The sequence below is a fragment of the Lampetra planeri genome, unplaced genomic scaffold, assembly GCF_965212315.1.
Source record: "Lampetra planeri unplaced genomic scaffold, kcLamPlan1.2.h2 scaffold_630, whole genome shotgun sequence".
In the NCBI taxonomy this organism is placed as follows: Eukaryota; Metazoa; Chordata; class Hyperoartia; order Petromyzontiformes; family Petromyzontidae; genus Lampetra; species Lampetra planeri.
In genome coordinates this window covers 6,217-22,583 of record NW_027615453.1, presented here as the reverse complement: position 1 = coordinate 22,583, position 16,367 = coordinate 6,217, and the positions used below count along the sequence as shown (strand labels likewise).

The 16,367-nt window shown below is 40.0% G+C and overlaps 1 protein-coding gene across 1 annotated transcript; it reads right to left on the bottom strand.

Moving 5' to 3' along the window:
• Nucleotides 1–306: 306 nt before the first annotated feature.
• On the bottom strand, nucleotides 307–3,867 carry SLC16A1 (solute carrier family 16 member 1). Its single transcript, XM_078624142.1, has 4 exons — nucleotides 3,651–3,867; nucleotides 1,568–1,711; nucleotides 630–1,403; nucleotides 307–515 (listed from the first exon to the last, which is right to left on the bottom strand). The coding sequence occupies exons 1-4, from the start codon at nucleotides 3,865–3,867 to the stop codon at nucleotides 307–309; spliced, it is 1,344 nt and encodes a 447-aa protein (XP_078480268.1).
• Between the last annotated feature and the right edge of the window lie 12,500 nt (nucleotides 3,868–16,367).

Sequence of the window (16,367 nt, the reverse complement as noted above, 5' to 3'; positions counted from 1 at the left end):
AAGCCAGGGATTGAGTAAATTGTTTGATATCAAAATACTACAATATCATTAGTGAAATTAAAGTTTATTGCAAACTTAGGGCAACAACAGATTCCTTGCAAAAACAGTCTCTATATTAGCACCAGAGGTCTATTATGTGGATTGTTTGCAGCAGTATTTATATTTTGCATTCAAGTGCATGTGAAGGTATATATAATTTTTATTGTGGTCCTAAAATGGTACATAATGACCAGCCATAGAGTCATAAATGAGACAGACGAATGTCTTCCATTTCAAATAATGTGTCTCATGTGGGACAAAAAGAATTCAGACGCGGTCCTCTGTGTTCCTGGCCTCGTCTTTGGACTTGTAAGTGGCCCCCATCCTGCCTCTCCTCTCCTCCTCTTTTTTCTCTTTGTTCAGCAACCTATAGTTGAGTCCCATTCCTGCAAACAGGAAAAAGCTGGAGACGATGAGGAGGATCCCACAGCCCTGGTAAGTGTATCTGTAATCGTGATAGATGTCTTTGAACCTCCCTGTGAAGACAAAACAGCAAAATATTTTATTGTTGTATTCATGTTACGTAATCTCTTTCATCATGTATCAAATAGATATAAGTGATAGGATCACTGACAAAGTGAGAAAGTTACCTAGCAAAGGGGGCCCCAGCAACACTGGACCACACTCCACAATAGTGACCAAACCAACAGCACTGGAGAAGCGTTGGGCTCCCACCAGATCCATTAAGGTCTCAAACAATACAGAGCTCAGCCAGCCAAAAGCAAAGCCAAAGAACATGGAATAGATTACAAATCCTTTGTAGTCTACTGAGAGTGGGGCTAGAACATGGCACACGCCGTTGTACAGCACAGAGGCAGCAAAGAAGTACTGTATTCTGGGCCGGACCCACTTGGTGTTTGCCACAATGCCCATTGAGGGCCGGGCAACCATGTCGACAAAAGCCAACACAGACAGCAAGAATGCTGCTTTCTCTTTCGGAATGTCTTTACTCTTTGCAAAATTACTGAGGAACACCAGAGGTGCAAAGAGGCCAAAAAACATGACAATATTACCCATAATATAAAGCAAAAAGCCACGGTGTTTGAACAAAGAGAGGTCAAGAAAACTGTTAATGGTCTGCGACAAAGTCCTCCTCTCTGTCGTCTTCTCTGCTGGTTTGGGTTTTGGTCCTATGGGTCGCATTAGGGAACCAGCAACACAACAATTGAAGAGCAGACCACCCAAGATCAGGAAACTTCCTCTCCAGCCAAACCGGTCGTAGAGCCAAGTGTTAAGAGGAGCCAAGGTGGAGAGAAAGACAGGACTGCCAGCCATGGCAATCCCGTTGGCAATGGGCCTTTTATTGAAGAAATATTTCCCAATCATAGTGAGCGCCGGATTCAGATTGAAGGCTAATCCCAAACCTGAAAAAACAACAGAAATACTCTTGGATTTCAAACAATATATGAACTGGTAAAAAAAGGAAGTGAGGACATAGTATGTCTTGTGTGTGTTTTATTTTCTAAGAACGCTAGATGGCAGCAGTGTGTCGTGACAAACAGATGAGCCAATATAAAAAGGTAAGTACCTCCCAGCACACCAATGCAGAAGTACAGCGCTTGAACCGTTGAGCAAAAAGAGGCAGCTACAAGGCCCAATCCAGACAGGCATCCTCCTGCCATCATTACAGGACGACTCCCATATTTATTAACCAGAATACTGCTGATTGGACCTGCGAGTCAAATAAACAAAAAACATCATACACATTAGAAGGAAAGTCATGATCCAATCATTGCATGTAGTACTGTATTTGTCCACTAGACGACTCCAGAGCCACATCTTTCGCTGAGCACATTCAAAACCTCCTGCAATCATTTTGTCAGTGGTGCACTGCAGTGGATGTGTACTCGTGCCATTTCTAATGCGATCTGTCAGAAAAACCATGAGAGCTGTAATGACATAATCTTTTATTTGGCTCTGAAGATTCATAAAAAATGTCATGGGAATAATTTGTTTGTGGAATCTTCGTATGTGGACTCTAAATGCATTTGAAAGATCATTGGGAGTACTCTGTTCAGACAAATGTGTGGGTGTATTAGTGAGTGTCTTTGTGAGACAAGTCTGGGGTTAAACAGACTACTTGCATCTTCTTTTCGTTCTTTTGGCACCTGGTACGGGAGTTTCAATAAGGGAACGAGTGAATAGGTAATTCAACTTGTTAATATGCCTGTGACTTGGATTCAACATCAATTTAAGAAAATCAGAATGACATGAAAACAAATGACTTCAATGCATGGAGGGCTCCGCTCGCAAAACTCCATCCACAGGTTATAACAACTGCTCGAAATGAGTATGAGGATCCACAAGAAAGACCTCTCCCTGTCAAATCGCTGCCATACATCTGAATACAAACTGACAGTTTTTGTTTAGAGGTTGTCCAGACTCATCAACCAGCACAGTGCAAGACACAAGGTTTTTAAATTGTAATTCAGCCATTCTGCACAGTACCAATGAGTGCTGCCCTGAAGGCATACTTTCTTGGAATAAAAAGGTTCCGGACAAACAAATGAAGAATACTCTAAATGTAATGGATAAAAATTGAAGGAAACCTCAACAGTAGGTTGTTAATGAACTTCCCCTGCTGATGTGCTTCGACTGTTTACAGGCAGCAACAATCTCAGCATGTCAAAGTGCTGGCAAACATTTCCTCACTAGCTTTCAATTTCCATGCAAAGCTGCCTTTCAGTTGTGTATATTTACCTTTAAACATTTGCATTAATTGAGCGAGGCACTGCAACTGCTTGTTAGCACAATGTGTTGCTGAACAATACGCGGTTTTGATTCCTTGATGGGGAACATGGTGGTTGGACTTGCCTTTTACCTGTATCACTGTCAACGTAAATAGCAACACTTTATGCTTTCACCGGATGCGTTGCATCGTTTTAGTTGCAGCACATTCATCTATATGACTATAATACAATCATAACTTCACTCCATTTGAATTTATCCCTGGCAGATCTTGCAAGAGGATGTTACACTCCAGTCAGAATGAAAACTTTCATATAAGACGTTTTCCATGGTGTAATATTTTCCACTTCATATCAGTTTGTCACACTTAAGGAAAGACTTTCCAGAAACTTCCCTTAGATTACAAAGAAGTTGCCTGTGTCATCATTTTACCAGTTTATCGCACATTAGTGTAAAACTGCAGCGTCTTCATTTCAGAGGAAAGGATCTTGAGGGACGGGCAGAGCTCCTTTGAACTCTTTTCTCCCTGGGTTGAATATCATGTACATAAATCGAGCTTTATCATCACTTGCCTGTCCAGATCTGGGGGGACATCAATCAGTGTGTCATTTACCAGTACCAGACTCGCAGAGGACTTCCACTCTTGCCATACAAGCAGAGTTACTATCAGTGAATAAATGTTTTTTGTATTACTGCCATTTTAGTTAGAACACTCCAGGAGATAAAAAAGATTCCATCTTAACATATACGAAGTCTGAATTTCTGGCCTCTTTATCGATAAACTGATAATGTCGCTCTAGTTTAAGGCCTCATCTATTGCTAAGTTGTTATCTGTACACCACAGGAACAAATCTTAAAAAGAGAAGCTGAATCTGTAAATTCCGATTCATTAGTTGTCAGTTTTAGTTTGGGTTGTAGCTCACCTCCACCGTACATGACTGCAAGCATGATGGAAGAGATCCAGGATACTTGGCTGCTGGTCACGTTGAAGATCACCTCAATCTCTTTGAAGAAGACCGTGATGGACTTGGGGAATGCATAGGAGAAGCCAATGGAGATGAATGCCCCAATTACTACCATCCATCCCCAGCCTCCTTCAGGTGGTGTATAGCCTTGAGGTCCACCAACAGCAGGCGGCATTTTCACAGCTTGTGTTTCAGAATGCTCGACGAATACTAAGTCCTGTTCAGGAGACAACAAAAGAGCTGTGATAAGGATGAACAGTATCATTTACTTGTTGTTTTCATGGGAAAGAACAACATTCTAGTTTTGCTAGTTCTTTTGACAAAGCCGTCTCCATGTATCTTAGTGTGGTAAGTGGTCATTCAAATCAAGTTAAAACCTTGGCAATGGTTAACATTTGCAAGGTCAATGATGCTATTTCTATACTGGCTTTGAATAGCACTGAGTATATTCTCTGAGTTCCTTCTCTTCTGTTACATGTTGCTGAAGATCCCCCACAGTCTCACTTTAGAAATGATGAATAAGAGTCTGCAGAGTCCAACCACTCATTGTATTGTTGTATTGTTTACACAGGGGAAGTGAGAACATCGATCAGACGATGAATACAGGTTGAATTCACACTGCTCAATAGCTCTGCGCTTTACTTGAGTGTGGATGATCATGTAAGTTTTGTTTTGTTTTTTTAGCCGAGGAGGATTTGATTTTGTTGATGAATTGGGCTTGGTGCTGTGAAAACTTATTGGACAGACCAGTTTTGGCCAGTGAGTAGTAAATATTTAATGCATTAAAGAACTTTTGTTATTGAGCTGGTATTTTAGCTGCAGCTGTGCAGCTTTAATCGTGTATCCTGCAAAAACTGTGTGTGTAAGAGAAGTGAATAGTCTTTTATATACAGTATTTATGTGTTGGGTAACTTGCAATTTATTGCTAATTTTGATTATTAGAGATATGATTACCATGTAACATCATTCTGAATGCCATCATCAATGCCTCAGGAAAAAAAAGGTTCCATAAACTACATTTTCATGATATCTGTAATTTGCACAAATGCATTTGAGGACAGGTCTATTCTGACTAAATGTACAAACCAATAGGAAGAGACTTTCAGCCAGTGTTCCCTCTGCGCGCTTGCGCAATTGCGCAGTGCTCGCACAATTGCGCAGTGCTCGCACATTCTCAGCGCATCTATGCAGCGCATAAAATAAAATTCAACATAAACGTATTAACTCCGCGTTGTAACTCCGTGAGTGACAGGTGTCCAGCCAATGATACGATAAGGTTCACGTCCTCTACGCAGCCAATCAGCATTGACGGTGCTGGCGTGTTTCCCAGCCTACACGCGCCGTGCAGGTTAGCTAGCTGACAACGGTGGTGTGTGTGGCGGAGGTTAAGAGACGTAAATGCTAACTAATAAGCGTTTACGTATCATTTCTTCCAGAACAGGACCCAAAACCAGACCACAACTGGACCTCACCTCAGCCAAAGCAGGACTCACATATACTACACATCTCATGAACAACAATAATTTTGTCTTTTAAGTGGCTCAAATCACTTATATTAAAAGTAAACTAATGAAAATTGCTGCTGTAATTGGATTCTTTTCAGAAGCCATGTAACTTGCCATGACCCAAGGTTTTGAACAAGTGTGATACTGGTGTGTGGCCACAGCGTGCACATCTGAGGTTGCTCACAGTGGTCCTCAGTGAGCTCAGGGAGCCTGTGTGTATGTCCAGACACATGAAAAATTAGAGGGAACATTGCTTTCAGCATTCTATAACAGGGGATTTTTAAAAATATCAGTTGCCTAAAATAATTAGTCCTACATACTGTACTACTATATCAAACACAGATCTTTATGACGTGGTATCATGGTGGAATACTTTATTGGCATCTTGCTGTTCATTCCTGCCTTTGCTAAGCTACAGGCCCTTAAGCACTAAACACAGAGACATAAAATGATAATTTCCTCATGTAAGACCTTCTAGTGTGCTGAACTAATTCCAGCAATTGATTTGCTCATAAATCATTGTTTTTGTTCCTTAGTTGATGTTAAATGTGTGAAAGAATCATGGCTGGGGGTAGTTTTTACATCATCTTGAGCTGATGATTTTTTTCTTAAGTAACTGTTGAAATCATTTCATATTGGATATATTATATATATATATATATATATATATATATATATATATATATATATATATATATATATATATATATATATATATATATATATAGGAATAATATATAGTAATATATATAGTAATATATATATAGGAACAAATTGGAACAACCTTTGATTGATTGTGCATTTGTGAATGCTCTGGATTGCCTTTCACACTTCATTCTTCGTTCTTAGAGGAACTGAGGTTCACTGAAGTGCACAATTGCAGGAAGGCTCACCTGAAAGATGTTCATTGTCTGAAAATAGGCAGCTTCCAAAATAGGACAATATACAGGGGAAATGTTCTGCACTGGTGTCTGGTTGGTAGAGGAGACAATTCTTTTTTCTTTTTCTTTTTTTAAATGAAAAATTTAGAGTCTGGCTTAAGATGATGAATGGGTGAACCAGTAAATAAAGACAAGACCCTAGATAAAATGTCAGTAACGAAAAACTGTTTCATATATAGGATTGAGTGCTGGGCTTGTAACAAGGTTTGTCTCTTTTGAGAGAAAAGCATCAGGCTATTCAGTGACTACAATTTGTCAATTCAGTTGCATTACTGTCTTTACTGTAAATATAAAAATAGAGCAGCCACAGTAGGTGATCTAAATATGTCTCATGACAAAAATGCCAGCACAAATCAGGCTGAAGGTTGTACACAAAATCATTTCTGATTCCCTTAGCTTGAAATTTTGAGTCACTAGTTGTCGTACTGTCAAGACCCTAGTTTGGTAGGTGAAGACACAAAACACTATTGATGGAAGAGGGCCCATTTCTTGTGACGTTGCCTTGGTTGCCTCCCTCTTCCAATGTTTATTTTCAGGTATGACAAACAGCAGAGTCATTGTTTTGCTAGTCTCAGATGCTATGTTATACTCACTGGTCTATACATCCATGTCCAGTTGCAACTGATCTGCTTCTTGGCAGTGATTGGTTTGACCCAATCACCGATGTGTGGGGCTGATCAGCAACACATACCACTATGGGACTGATGTATTTGTCAGGTTTTGTCAAGTTCAACCTGTTTTGCATGGCTACACACCAGTGTAAAGTTTTGAAGTGATTGAAGGGGGATATGTATCTGTGCTCTATCACGACTACACCTCATTCATTCGTCCTTGCAGCCACTCTTTAGGCCTCTTGTGACTTATTAGGGCTGCTGATTTTGTCTTCTTAAAAACAGATTTAAAATACCTAACGAGATTACACATTTGCATTAAAACCACTGCGATAGCACAGACAAAGAGGGACATGTTACATGAAAATTCAAAATATATTGGATTATTTATGATTTAAATTTCTTTGAAAGTTCCGTCTGGGTAATATTAAATGTGCAGTGTCTCTGTGTGTTGAGCATCTTACCTTGGCAGAAGGGCTCAAGCACGGAGAGATGAGTTCTGGAGATATACGGATGTCTCGGAGGCACGTTATCACAGAGCACACATCAATGGATAGTGTCTTTCAATATGTATGAAATAGTAAAAATCGCTGCATCTGTGTCACATATACTCCAGAAGGGATCTGACGGCGTGTATCCTCTGTGACAGTCCCAAACTTGCCAATGGCTCCGCGGCCTCAGACCTCATCTGTTTCCACTGACTGAAGTGACGTTGAAAAGCTGAGCTCATTCAGTGCCCAGGTCAAACCGCTGGATGAACTGGACACTATGGCGCAAAATGGCAAAGTCAGTCATGTTCTTATTGGCTGTGGGAGGTGTAATACCATGCCCCTACAATGTTTTCTCCACCCCTCCGTCATGTGCTGAGCCCACTCACAAGTAATTCACTGCTCGGCCCCATGGTATGTGTGACCTAAGAGGATATCGAAAAACGTCTGCACTCTAACAGATAAGATCCTTTCTGTGACACTGATTTCCTCTATTAGCTGATTTATCCCTGCTTTTCAATGCAGTATTGGAAGTTTTACTTTAACAAATGCACTTCACATACAACAGACATTGTTTAGCTAAATCACCCGATAGAAAAACATTTTTTTTCGCACTTCATAGGTCAAATCTAGTGTTGCCTTTTTACTAAATTCCCAAAAGAGCTATTCATGAGTCTGTAGACGGGCTTGGGAAAGGAAAAGCCTCTGTACCTTCAAACTGTGAATAGCCATGAAGTTTTATATGTCTTTTGTTACGTTGTTTTATACTTTTGCCTTGTTTTTTAGTCAAGCAAGTATGCAGTTGAGCACCACCAACAAGTCAATGTTTTTCCAGGTTTGTATGTATGAAGTATGAAGAATGAGAATGATTATTCATTCTAACACACACACACACACACACACACACAGTTCGTCTATATGCTTAAAACCTCTAAACAAGCACTTTCATAATGCACTTACTGCACCCTTACGTTTTCTGCATGCACACTGTGCTTTCAATCTGAACAGGATTTGTGTGCATCTGTCCTGAGTAAACTATATCTCTACAGCATGCTTCTTCATGCTCTTCGTCTGCTGAGATTGTATCTTTTGTGTGAATTGTGAGGGTCTGCACAGCCTGTGCAATCCCTCTAAAGAAAAAAAAAACTTTTTTCTGACACGTTGCTGATCAGGTGAACAGAACCTGCTTGCGTTATCAGTACATTCCTTCTCGGAGAAATCTCTCATCAAGACACAGGAAGGGTGATCACATCCAACCCATCTCATCCTTTCCCATCCAATAATATCTGGGTGTCAGTGGCCTACGTGTCAAACCTGTCGCTGCTCTGGGATTTAAGACTTTTAATCCTATTGAAGGAACCATTAGGAACCACTCTGACCAGGGGAACATGCTTAGTGAACTGATAGATTTACTAAGATGTGATTTGACAGTTGTAACTGGAAAGTGCAGTGAAATGCGTGGACTTTTTTATTGGAAAGTAGATACATTTTTGTTTGTGGTCCCCTTTTTGCGCCACATTCAAAATTAATTTCCCTCTATAAATAAATCACAATATTTTGACGGTTTCTTGGAGAGACTGCTGGAGATGCTGAAAGCATTGTCCATAACGACCACAATTGAAGAGTCCCCAACTCCAAGAATTCCATACAATGTCAGTTAAACAGAATTAAAATAACAAACTTTGGATTTCTTTAGCTAGTTTTGCTCCATTTCAGCTCATCAATTATCGTGATGTCATCAGATCAATTGTCTTTGGCTGCAGTACATTGCTGGCAGTGGGTTCAGAGGTGAGTGAGGCCGGTAGACGAACAGTATGATTACCGGGTAAAGACGACATGAATGATATACAGACTTTGAGGAGATTCCAAGGCACCAGATTCCAAACGCATTTTGAGGTGTGGGGCAGTGAGAAAAGTAAAAGCTCCAGATGAGTGGTGCCTGCAGCTGGCGGGTCAGTCTGCCCTCGGCAGGCTGCTGTGGATCACTGATCACTGCTTCGGGGACTTTCTGAGCAATACGTTGGCCCAAACTTTCCAAATGCTCTGCTTTGAGAGGGAAGTGTTGGAGGTGGCTGTGTTGACATTACATGAAGTCTGTGCAGAGACATTGGAGCCGATAATGTTTTTCAAGCAGCTGAGTTTGCAGCTGAGTTGTGTGAGACTTTTACAAAAGATCATGTCGTATTGTCAGACTTTTTTTCAGCTCAGTACCTATACATTAATTAGAGAGCTATAGCTGACATTTGCAATCAAACCAGGATGTTCTAACTGTTATTTTACATAATAAGATCATCTCTGTACTGGTAAAGAAGACGACATCTCTCATTACCTCTACAGCATGTACCATTTCTCTTCACTGAAATCACAGTATGAATGAAATGTACCATATAAAAAGAGCTTGAGAAGTGTCATAAAGTATGTTATTTTAGAAATATCTATTCTGTTACCAGGGGGCAAATAATCATGGTGTCATCTCCAGCTTGACATGACTGAATGCAATTACCACAGAAAGTGCCATTCACAGGTCAGAGCCAGCCACAATTACCGTTTGCCCAGACAAGGTGTTTGAAATGAAGTAAGGTATCCTGGCTTACTGCACTGAGAGAGACTGGGGTCCTCATAAGGGTCATTGTGAGGACCGGTGGTTGCAAAAGCCAATTAGCCCATACAAGAAATGTCATATCTACTCCATTTACTGGATGCAGAGGCAGGGGCACTTTCACCTTAAAGGTGCAACTGTCCCTTTACATGAAACACACTTACAAACTAAGTGGTTCATTTCAGGGCAGGAAACAACATTCTCATTCAGATTAACAGCAAAACATCATATACTCGGGAAAGCAGTTCAGAGGCTTTTAAGTCCAGTCGGGTACAACAACAACAACAACAATGATCTTTTAATTACAGCAGCCCGGATTATCCTCAGGTTATGGAAAAGTACATCCCCACCAGACTATAAAACGTGGATTGAAAATATGGCAGAAATTGCATCATATGAACAAATGTTAGTGAGAGCCAGTGACAGCGAGGATAAGAGAGGGCTACGGGGACGTTTTTTTACCACAAGTTTATAGGAACAACTGGATAAGAATTGAGGAGATTGTACAGCTGTGACTGTACAGCTGTGACTGAATAATATAATACTTTGTGTGAATTACTCTGTATTGGCATATATAGGCTGTAAAAACAATGATCTTTTAAACTGAAAAGACTGAAAACGTTTCATCTGTCCTTCCCAGTGCAAACTGTATTATGACTGACACCGTGTCAGTATTTAGTCATTAATATCCAGGCTCATGGTTCCAATTACAACAGGTAATTATTTCCGAAATCTGAAAAAAAAAAATTCTAAACTTCATAAACATGACAGTTGTGATACAAAGGAAAGGGTGCAGAAAACAAAGGCTCAGGGATGACAGCTCTAGAAAGGTTATTTTCCATTTTATCGACATACCGCCTGTATAGTTGAATGATTCCAATATTTTTTCCCCATATGAACTGGTGTGTTGAGTATGTTTCGGTATGCTGCATATTCACTCCTGAAATATGATCTTCTTGTGTGTGTGGGACTTGCATCCATGTTTTTGGCATATTATGAACTCTGGATACATATGCCTCTGGGGATTAAATATTCAATAAGATGTCAAATCCATTGTAACTCTAATCTCAAAGCAATTTATCATCCATTGATTTCAGGATAAAAGCAGTTTTTATTTTTTCATTTTATTCAGATCAGTGACACCAGAATACGATCAGATAAGAGACATGAACATTATTACTCGACTGCCTGAATTTCAAACATCATCTAAATGTGAAGGTAGATGTTGGCATGATTTCATTCTTAGCTGACTGCACATCTAAATTCATAAATAAAAATAGACCAATTAAGGATTTATAAGTTCCAACCCCAAATCCAACACCAGGCTGTCATTGTGTTGTTTTTGTCATTGTTTTATTGTTTACAGCAGGGATGTCAAACATACGGCCTGTGGGCCAGATCAGGCCCGCAAAAGGGTTTAATCCGGCCCGAGATATGGTTACGTAAAGTATTAAAATGAACTGCAATTTCTCAATAAACTGCTGTTCTAAATGCGTCCGCTGGATGGCGCAATAGCAATTGTGTTCAGCAAGCAAGCTGTTTATAGCGGAGCAGAGCAAGTAGGTCAAATGAGCCAATCGGATGAGCTTTTTTGTGTTTTGCCCGTGCGATTTATTACAGTTTTCTGCTTTTAGGATTTTATGCTTTTCACCCTCATTGCCCCAAAATGTCACTGTATCAGAACCTCTTGCCCGGTTACCCCAACTGGAGATTATTCGCTGCAAAGCTGTTGGCCATGTTTGGAACCACATATGTTTGTGAGCAGGTTTTCTCTGTAATGAGCATTAATAAAACACACAGCCACTTGAATCACATCCTGAAGCTGGCTGTCACTCAGAATGTGACGGCTGATATTGATGCGCTGGTGAAAGCTAAAAGATGCCAGGTATCAGGAGTTAAATAACCAATGCACCCTCATTTAAAGTGCTGCATGAGACACCTGTATATAGTTATATGATCTGTGGAACAGTTTGGTGAATCACTGAGGCACTGCGTGTTTGTTCTTTGTCCTCAGAATTTTCAAATAACTGTTTTGTGATTAATAGTGATGTTGTGTTTGCCCTATTTTGGACAGTATTAAACAAAGAAAACAATCTGAAGTTGTTTTTAAGTTTTATACCATGATTGTGCCGGTCCGGCCCGCTTGGGAATAGATTTTCCTCTGTGTGGCCCCTGAGCTAAAATGAGCTTGACACCCTTGGTTTACAGTGTCTGTTATGTTGTCTACAGTGTGTCAGTGCAACCCAACATTTTGTGTCTGTTTTTGTACATTAACCAACTACCACGTCAAGGTTTATGTGAATACTGAAAATTGTTTCTGCCATGACCATTCATCACTTTGATACATGGTACAAAGATTGTCTCTATTTTCCATGGCCAGTCAGAAATGTCATGGTTGAAAATCTGACTGTTGAAACAGTGATAGCTGTTGACAGGACAGAGACTTTACAGTTTGATGGATTCATGTAAATTGATACATTTCATTCTCTGTGGGTCTCCTCAGCCTGCTGGAATTTTGCCAACCATGAAACAGTCAACAGAGCACAGCTATGTGCACAATGATAAGTACCCTTGGTGGAGCATGTTTTGTCACGACAGGGTTCCTATTGTTTAATGAAGAAGCATTTTAGGAAATGACATGTGGAACCCCGTGCTAAATGGCTCATAGTGTACAAGTGAACAAGTGAGACAGGGGAACAAATTCCCCTTTGAATATAGCTTCCTGGTTCTTTGTAGATTGCAGTTGAATTATACATCTCAGTCTTTGAACAATTACAACAATACCACATTCTTCCTCGGTCACACATCATTTTGAACAAATACCACCTCAGAGATTATTATTCCTGGAACTACATTGGTTGTTTGATCTGAGTGTCCTGGCAAAGCGCTCTTGTGGCTTTTGTGGCTTTTTTTTTGTATAAAAACAATATTTACTAGGAATTACACGGAATTAAGACTCTCAAAATGTTAATTATTTCAACTAGATTGAAAACTGTAGGATATAATGTAAGCAACTAAGAGGGAAAATGATGGTTATGCAACAGGGATTATTGAATTGATCCTACTGACGGATTTCTACAGGAGTGAGACCTTCCTGATTAACTCTGAGCGGCTTGAAACTAGCAATGGCTCATTCATTACCAATTACTTAAACAGTTTTTACTCTTATGCTGCACCTTCAGTTACAGGAGTAGCTGAAATTCAGACAACTTTAGGCATCACCTTGAAAAACCCACATGAATAAGCAAATCAGCACCCAACATTGCTGATGTTTCACTGAATGTCACTGGCGTGCGATAGAAACATGAAGGGTACTAGTTTCTAGCCACCAGCTAGGGTCTACCGAACTTGCATTTGCATGTTCACCTCTTTGATGTATGGGTTTCCTCCCACAGACCAGAAACATAGTTAGGATAAATAGAGACCTAAGAATTGAATGTTTCTGTATGTCAAGGGGTGTATCTAAACCTCTCCCCTCAGCTCCCCTGTGACCTTGCAAAGGATATGTGATGGACAGAGACACCTAAATGCCTGGATGCTGTGACAGTATTCATGTGGCAGTAATGATTGCCAATAATGAATCAAGGGTTTTTTCCTGTATATGTCATATATATGCTCCTAACCCCTGGAGATGTTAACATAGCACTCAAAGGGCTGTAGGGGTGGAGCCTTGAAGGTTGGAGGTTTGTATATGTGTAGGCAGGCAGTACCACAGTTTATACTGTGTCCAGCAGCATGAATACCTGACCCCAAGGGTAATGGTCCAAATTGACAGGGGGAGCAGGTTGGGCAGCCAACTGGATATCAGGGAGGCAATTTGAAGCGACAAGGACAAATCTTGCTGCAGTACCATAGATCAGAGTTTGCAAGTCTGAGCATAGTGGGAAAAGACCATAGATAATTCCCATTAGAGTCCCATTAGATAATTCAACTATTTGATGCCAATTTCGGGGTTCACTCAAATCAACTCAGTATGCTACACAGCACTGCAGTTTCACAGTATTCTCCTCCATTATTTAATGTAGTTATTTATTCACAAATGTTCCTATCATAGGTTACATGAAATTAACATCTCCATCATGAGCAATGATTATTCTTCCCCTGCTTGAAGAAGACATTGAATATCTGTTCTAGATCTGCCACTGTGTTCAGGTGTAATGCCAAGCGACGGAGGAATTCTGCAGATGCCTTCACTCTGTGTCTGACCTTTTCTATTGCTGCTTCTATTTTGGATCTCTTTCTATGTGCACCTCTGAGACAGGCCAGATGGCAGGGCTATTGAGTGATAACATTTCAGAGACAAGAGCACTGTTACACCATGAGACTCGCTGGCTCCGGTCCCAGCTTCAGTCTCGGCTAGAATGAGCACATAACCACCGGAACGTTTGAATTGCCCTTCATTATCTTCCTCTCGTGCACACAGCACACAGAAACCTGTTCAGGCCCTGTGCAGGTGTCATTGTAAGAAACCTGCACAGGTTTGGATGTCGAGGTATACAGGACACCAACATGCAAGTTCTCTGAATAGACAGAAATTGAATAAAATGCTCAGCACAAATATGCATCATGAACTTAAAAATATGTTAATGAGTGAGGACATCTTGTGGACAAACTTTAGTATGCAGTACTAAAGGCAAGGGGATTCCACTAACACACTAAAATTAAAACAATATTGCTTTTATTCTTCTTCTTCTTCTTATTATTATTCATTGTGCTGAATGCTCGAACAGACTTGAGGTATAGGACACAATATTACTACCACAAACTGGAAGTGACTGTTTTTTTAATTTAACAAAATATCGTAAAGCATCTGTATGCATTGTCCAAGTATCAATGCATATATTATTTGTCTTTCAAATGATGGCTCCAAGTGTTAAATAGCTTTAACTTTGTTCGCTATTATTATTAATCATATTATATATTCAGTTTTATTTCTAGCCTTTTCTTGATACTTCACGCCATGTGTCTGCCTGTACTGATTTCTTGCTGCTCTGACTCACAAGGACCTGGTGAATCGGATCATTGGCATGGATACAGTAGATCTTCTTCTTCTTCTCCTTTCGGCTTTGTCAAATGAAAAAAAAACTAAGTCATTGTATTTAGTTGTTTAAACTACCCGAAACATGGTAAAGAAAATAAACAACATGCATGAGCATATTTTGCATTTTTAGTTTAGTCGTTCCTATATGTGTTTCAGACTTTTCCTTTTTGTACTTTTAAAATCCCATTGAATGCTTCCCTGCAGGATCAATGAACCATCCATTATACTTAAAATTATTAGCATTGCTCAAGCTCATTTCGTATTCATCCAGGCTTAAGTAAATCCATTTTTCAACCATTTCATAGTTATAATGCTGTGTCAGCTTGAGGACTACAGCATATACACTGGGGTCATATCGAGAATGAACACAAAATAAAATGAAGACAGCATTAGAGGTACAAATGGTCAAAGGGGCCTGTTACATTGCCATGGAGATAATGATGAGAGAATACACAATGTCGGTCATGCTAGTTTGTTCCCCGCTGATAGTCTACAGGATTTTCACTGTATGTCATCATAAAGCAGATATACTACACAGTCTACAATGCACTTTTGCATCTTATCTGTGCTCTGCTCATTTTCCGCTTGAGGAAGTTTGGGAAATTGACTTTGAATAGCTCCATGCAAAGTAGCTCTACTTCCACCTTACATAGTTAAAGAGCATCGGAGTGTGCTGCAGGTGCGCATGAAATTCAGCAAAACCCGGCTTAGAATCAAATTTTAGGACTGTACTAATGTACAGTCATAAAAACTGATTGTGAAGTCAAGGAATTTCCTTCGTCTCCATGTACAAGAATTTGTTGGCTTGATTGAAAGGATGAGGCACAGTATCTCTTGTCAATGTGGATTCAGTGCTTCAGAAAAACAGACCAGACAGTAAGAAAATAAATGCTGAAAGTACTTCAACACACTACAGTACTGTACCAACTGTGTGTACCGGTATAAAATTCTCGGAAAATATTTTTGTATATATGAGTATGTGTGTGCAACAGCAAAGTACACTTCTATTTTTTTTCCTCTGTAATTCAGATGACGAGAAGAAACCTGCAGTACAAACCATTTGCATTTCATGCATCTGTTTCCATGACAGGTACATACAATGCTGCTGACAGAACTTTCTCTGAATGCTAATTGTGCTTTGCCATCATATGCTTTGACAGAAAAGGTATGACTGTAAAGCTCCCAATGAATAATTAATCAATGACACCACAATTAAGGCACATTTTACTTCAGCATTCCACAGTGATTTTATTAGGGCTGAGGGTGCTTGGCCAGTCAAGCTGAAATCCATGAAATATTCATTAGAGAAAAGATGCATGGGACAGTAGCTTAGAGCCTGAGGATTTATACAGAAAAACAACAACAATGACATAAACAAATCCCATCCTCTTGTAACTGCCTGGCATTCTTAACAGCTTCTCCAGTTGGTGCGTGGCGGATTTTGAGGCAGCATTTCTGCAGGGAGGCCAAATGCCTTGAGAGGAGCTGTT

What these genes read in the sequence shown, in the direction of transcription:
- SLC16A1 (XM_078624142.1), bottom strand. Translation starts at nt 3,867, where the DNA reads ATGCCGCCTGCTGTTGGTGGACCTCAAGGCTATACACCACCTGAAGGA. An exon ending in CTGCATTGGTGTGCTGGGAG is followed by an intron (nt 1,404 to 1,567) that starts GTACTTACCTTT and finishes TTGTTTTTTCAG; the next exon opens with GTTTGGGATTAGCCTTCAAT. An exon ending in GCTGGGGCCCCCTTTGCTAG is followed by an intron (nt 516 to 629) that starts GTAACTTTCTCA and finishes TTGTCTTCACAG; the next exon opens with GGAGGTTCAAAGACATCTAT.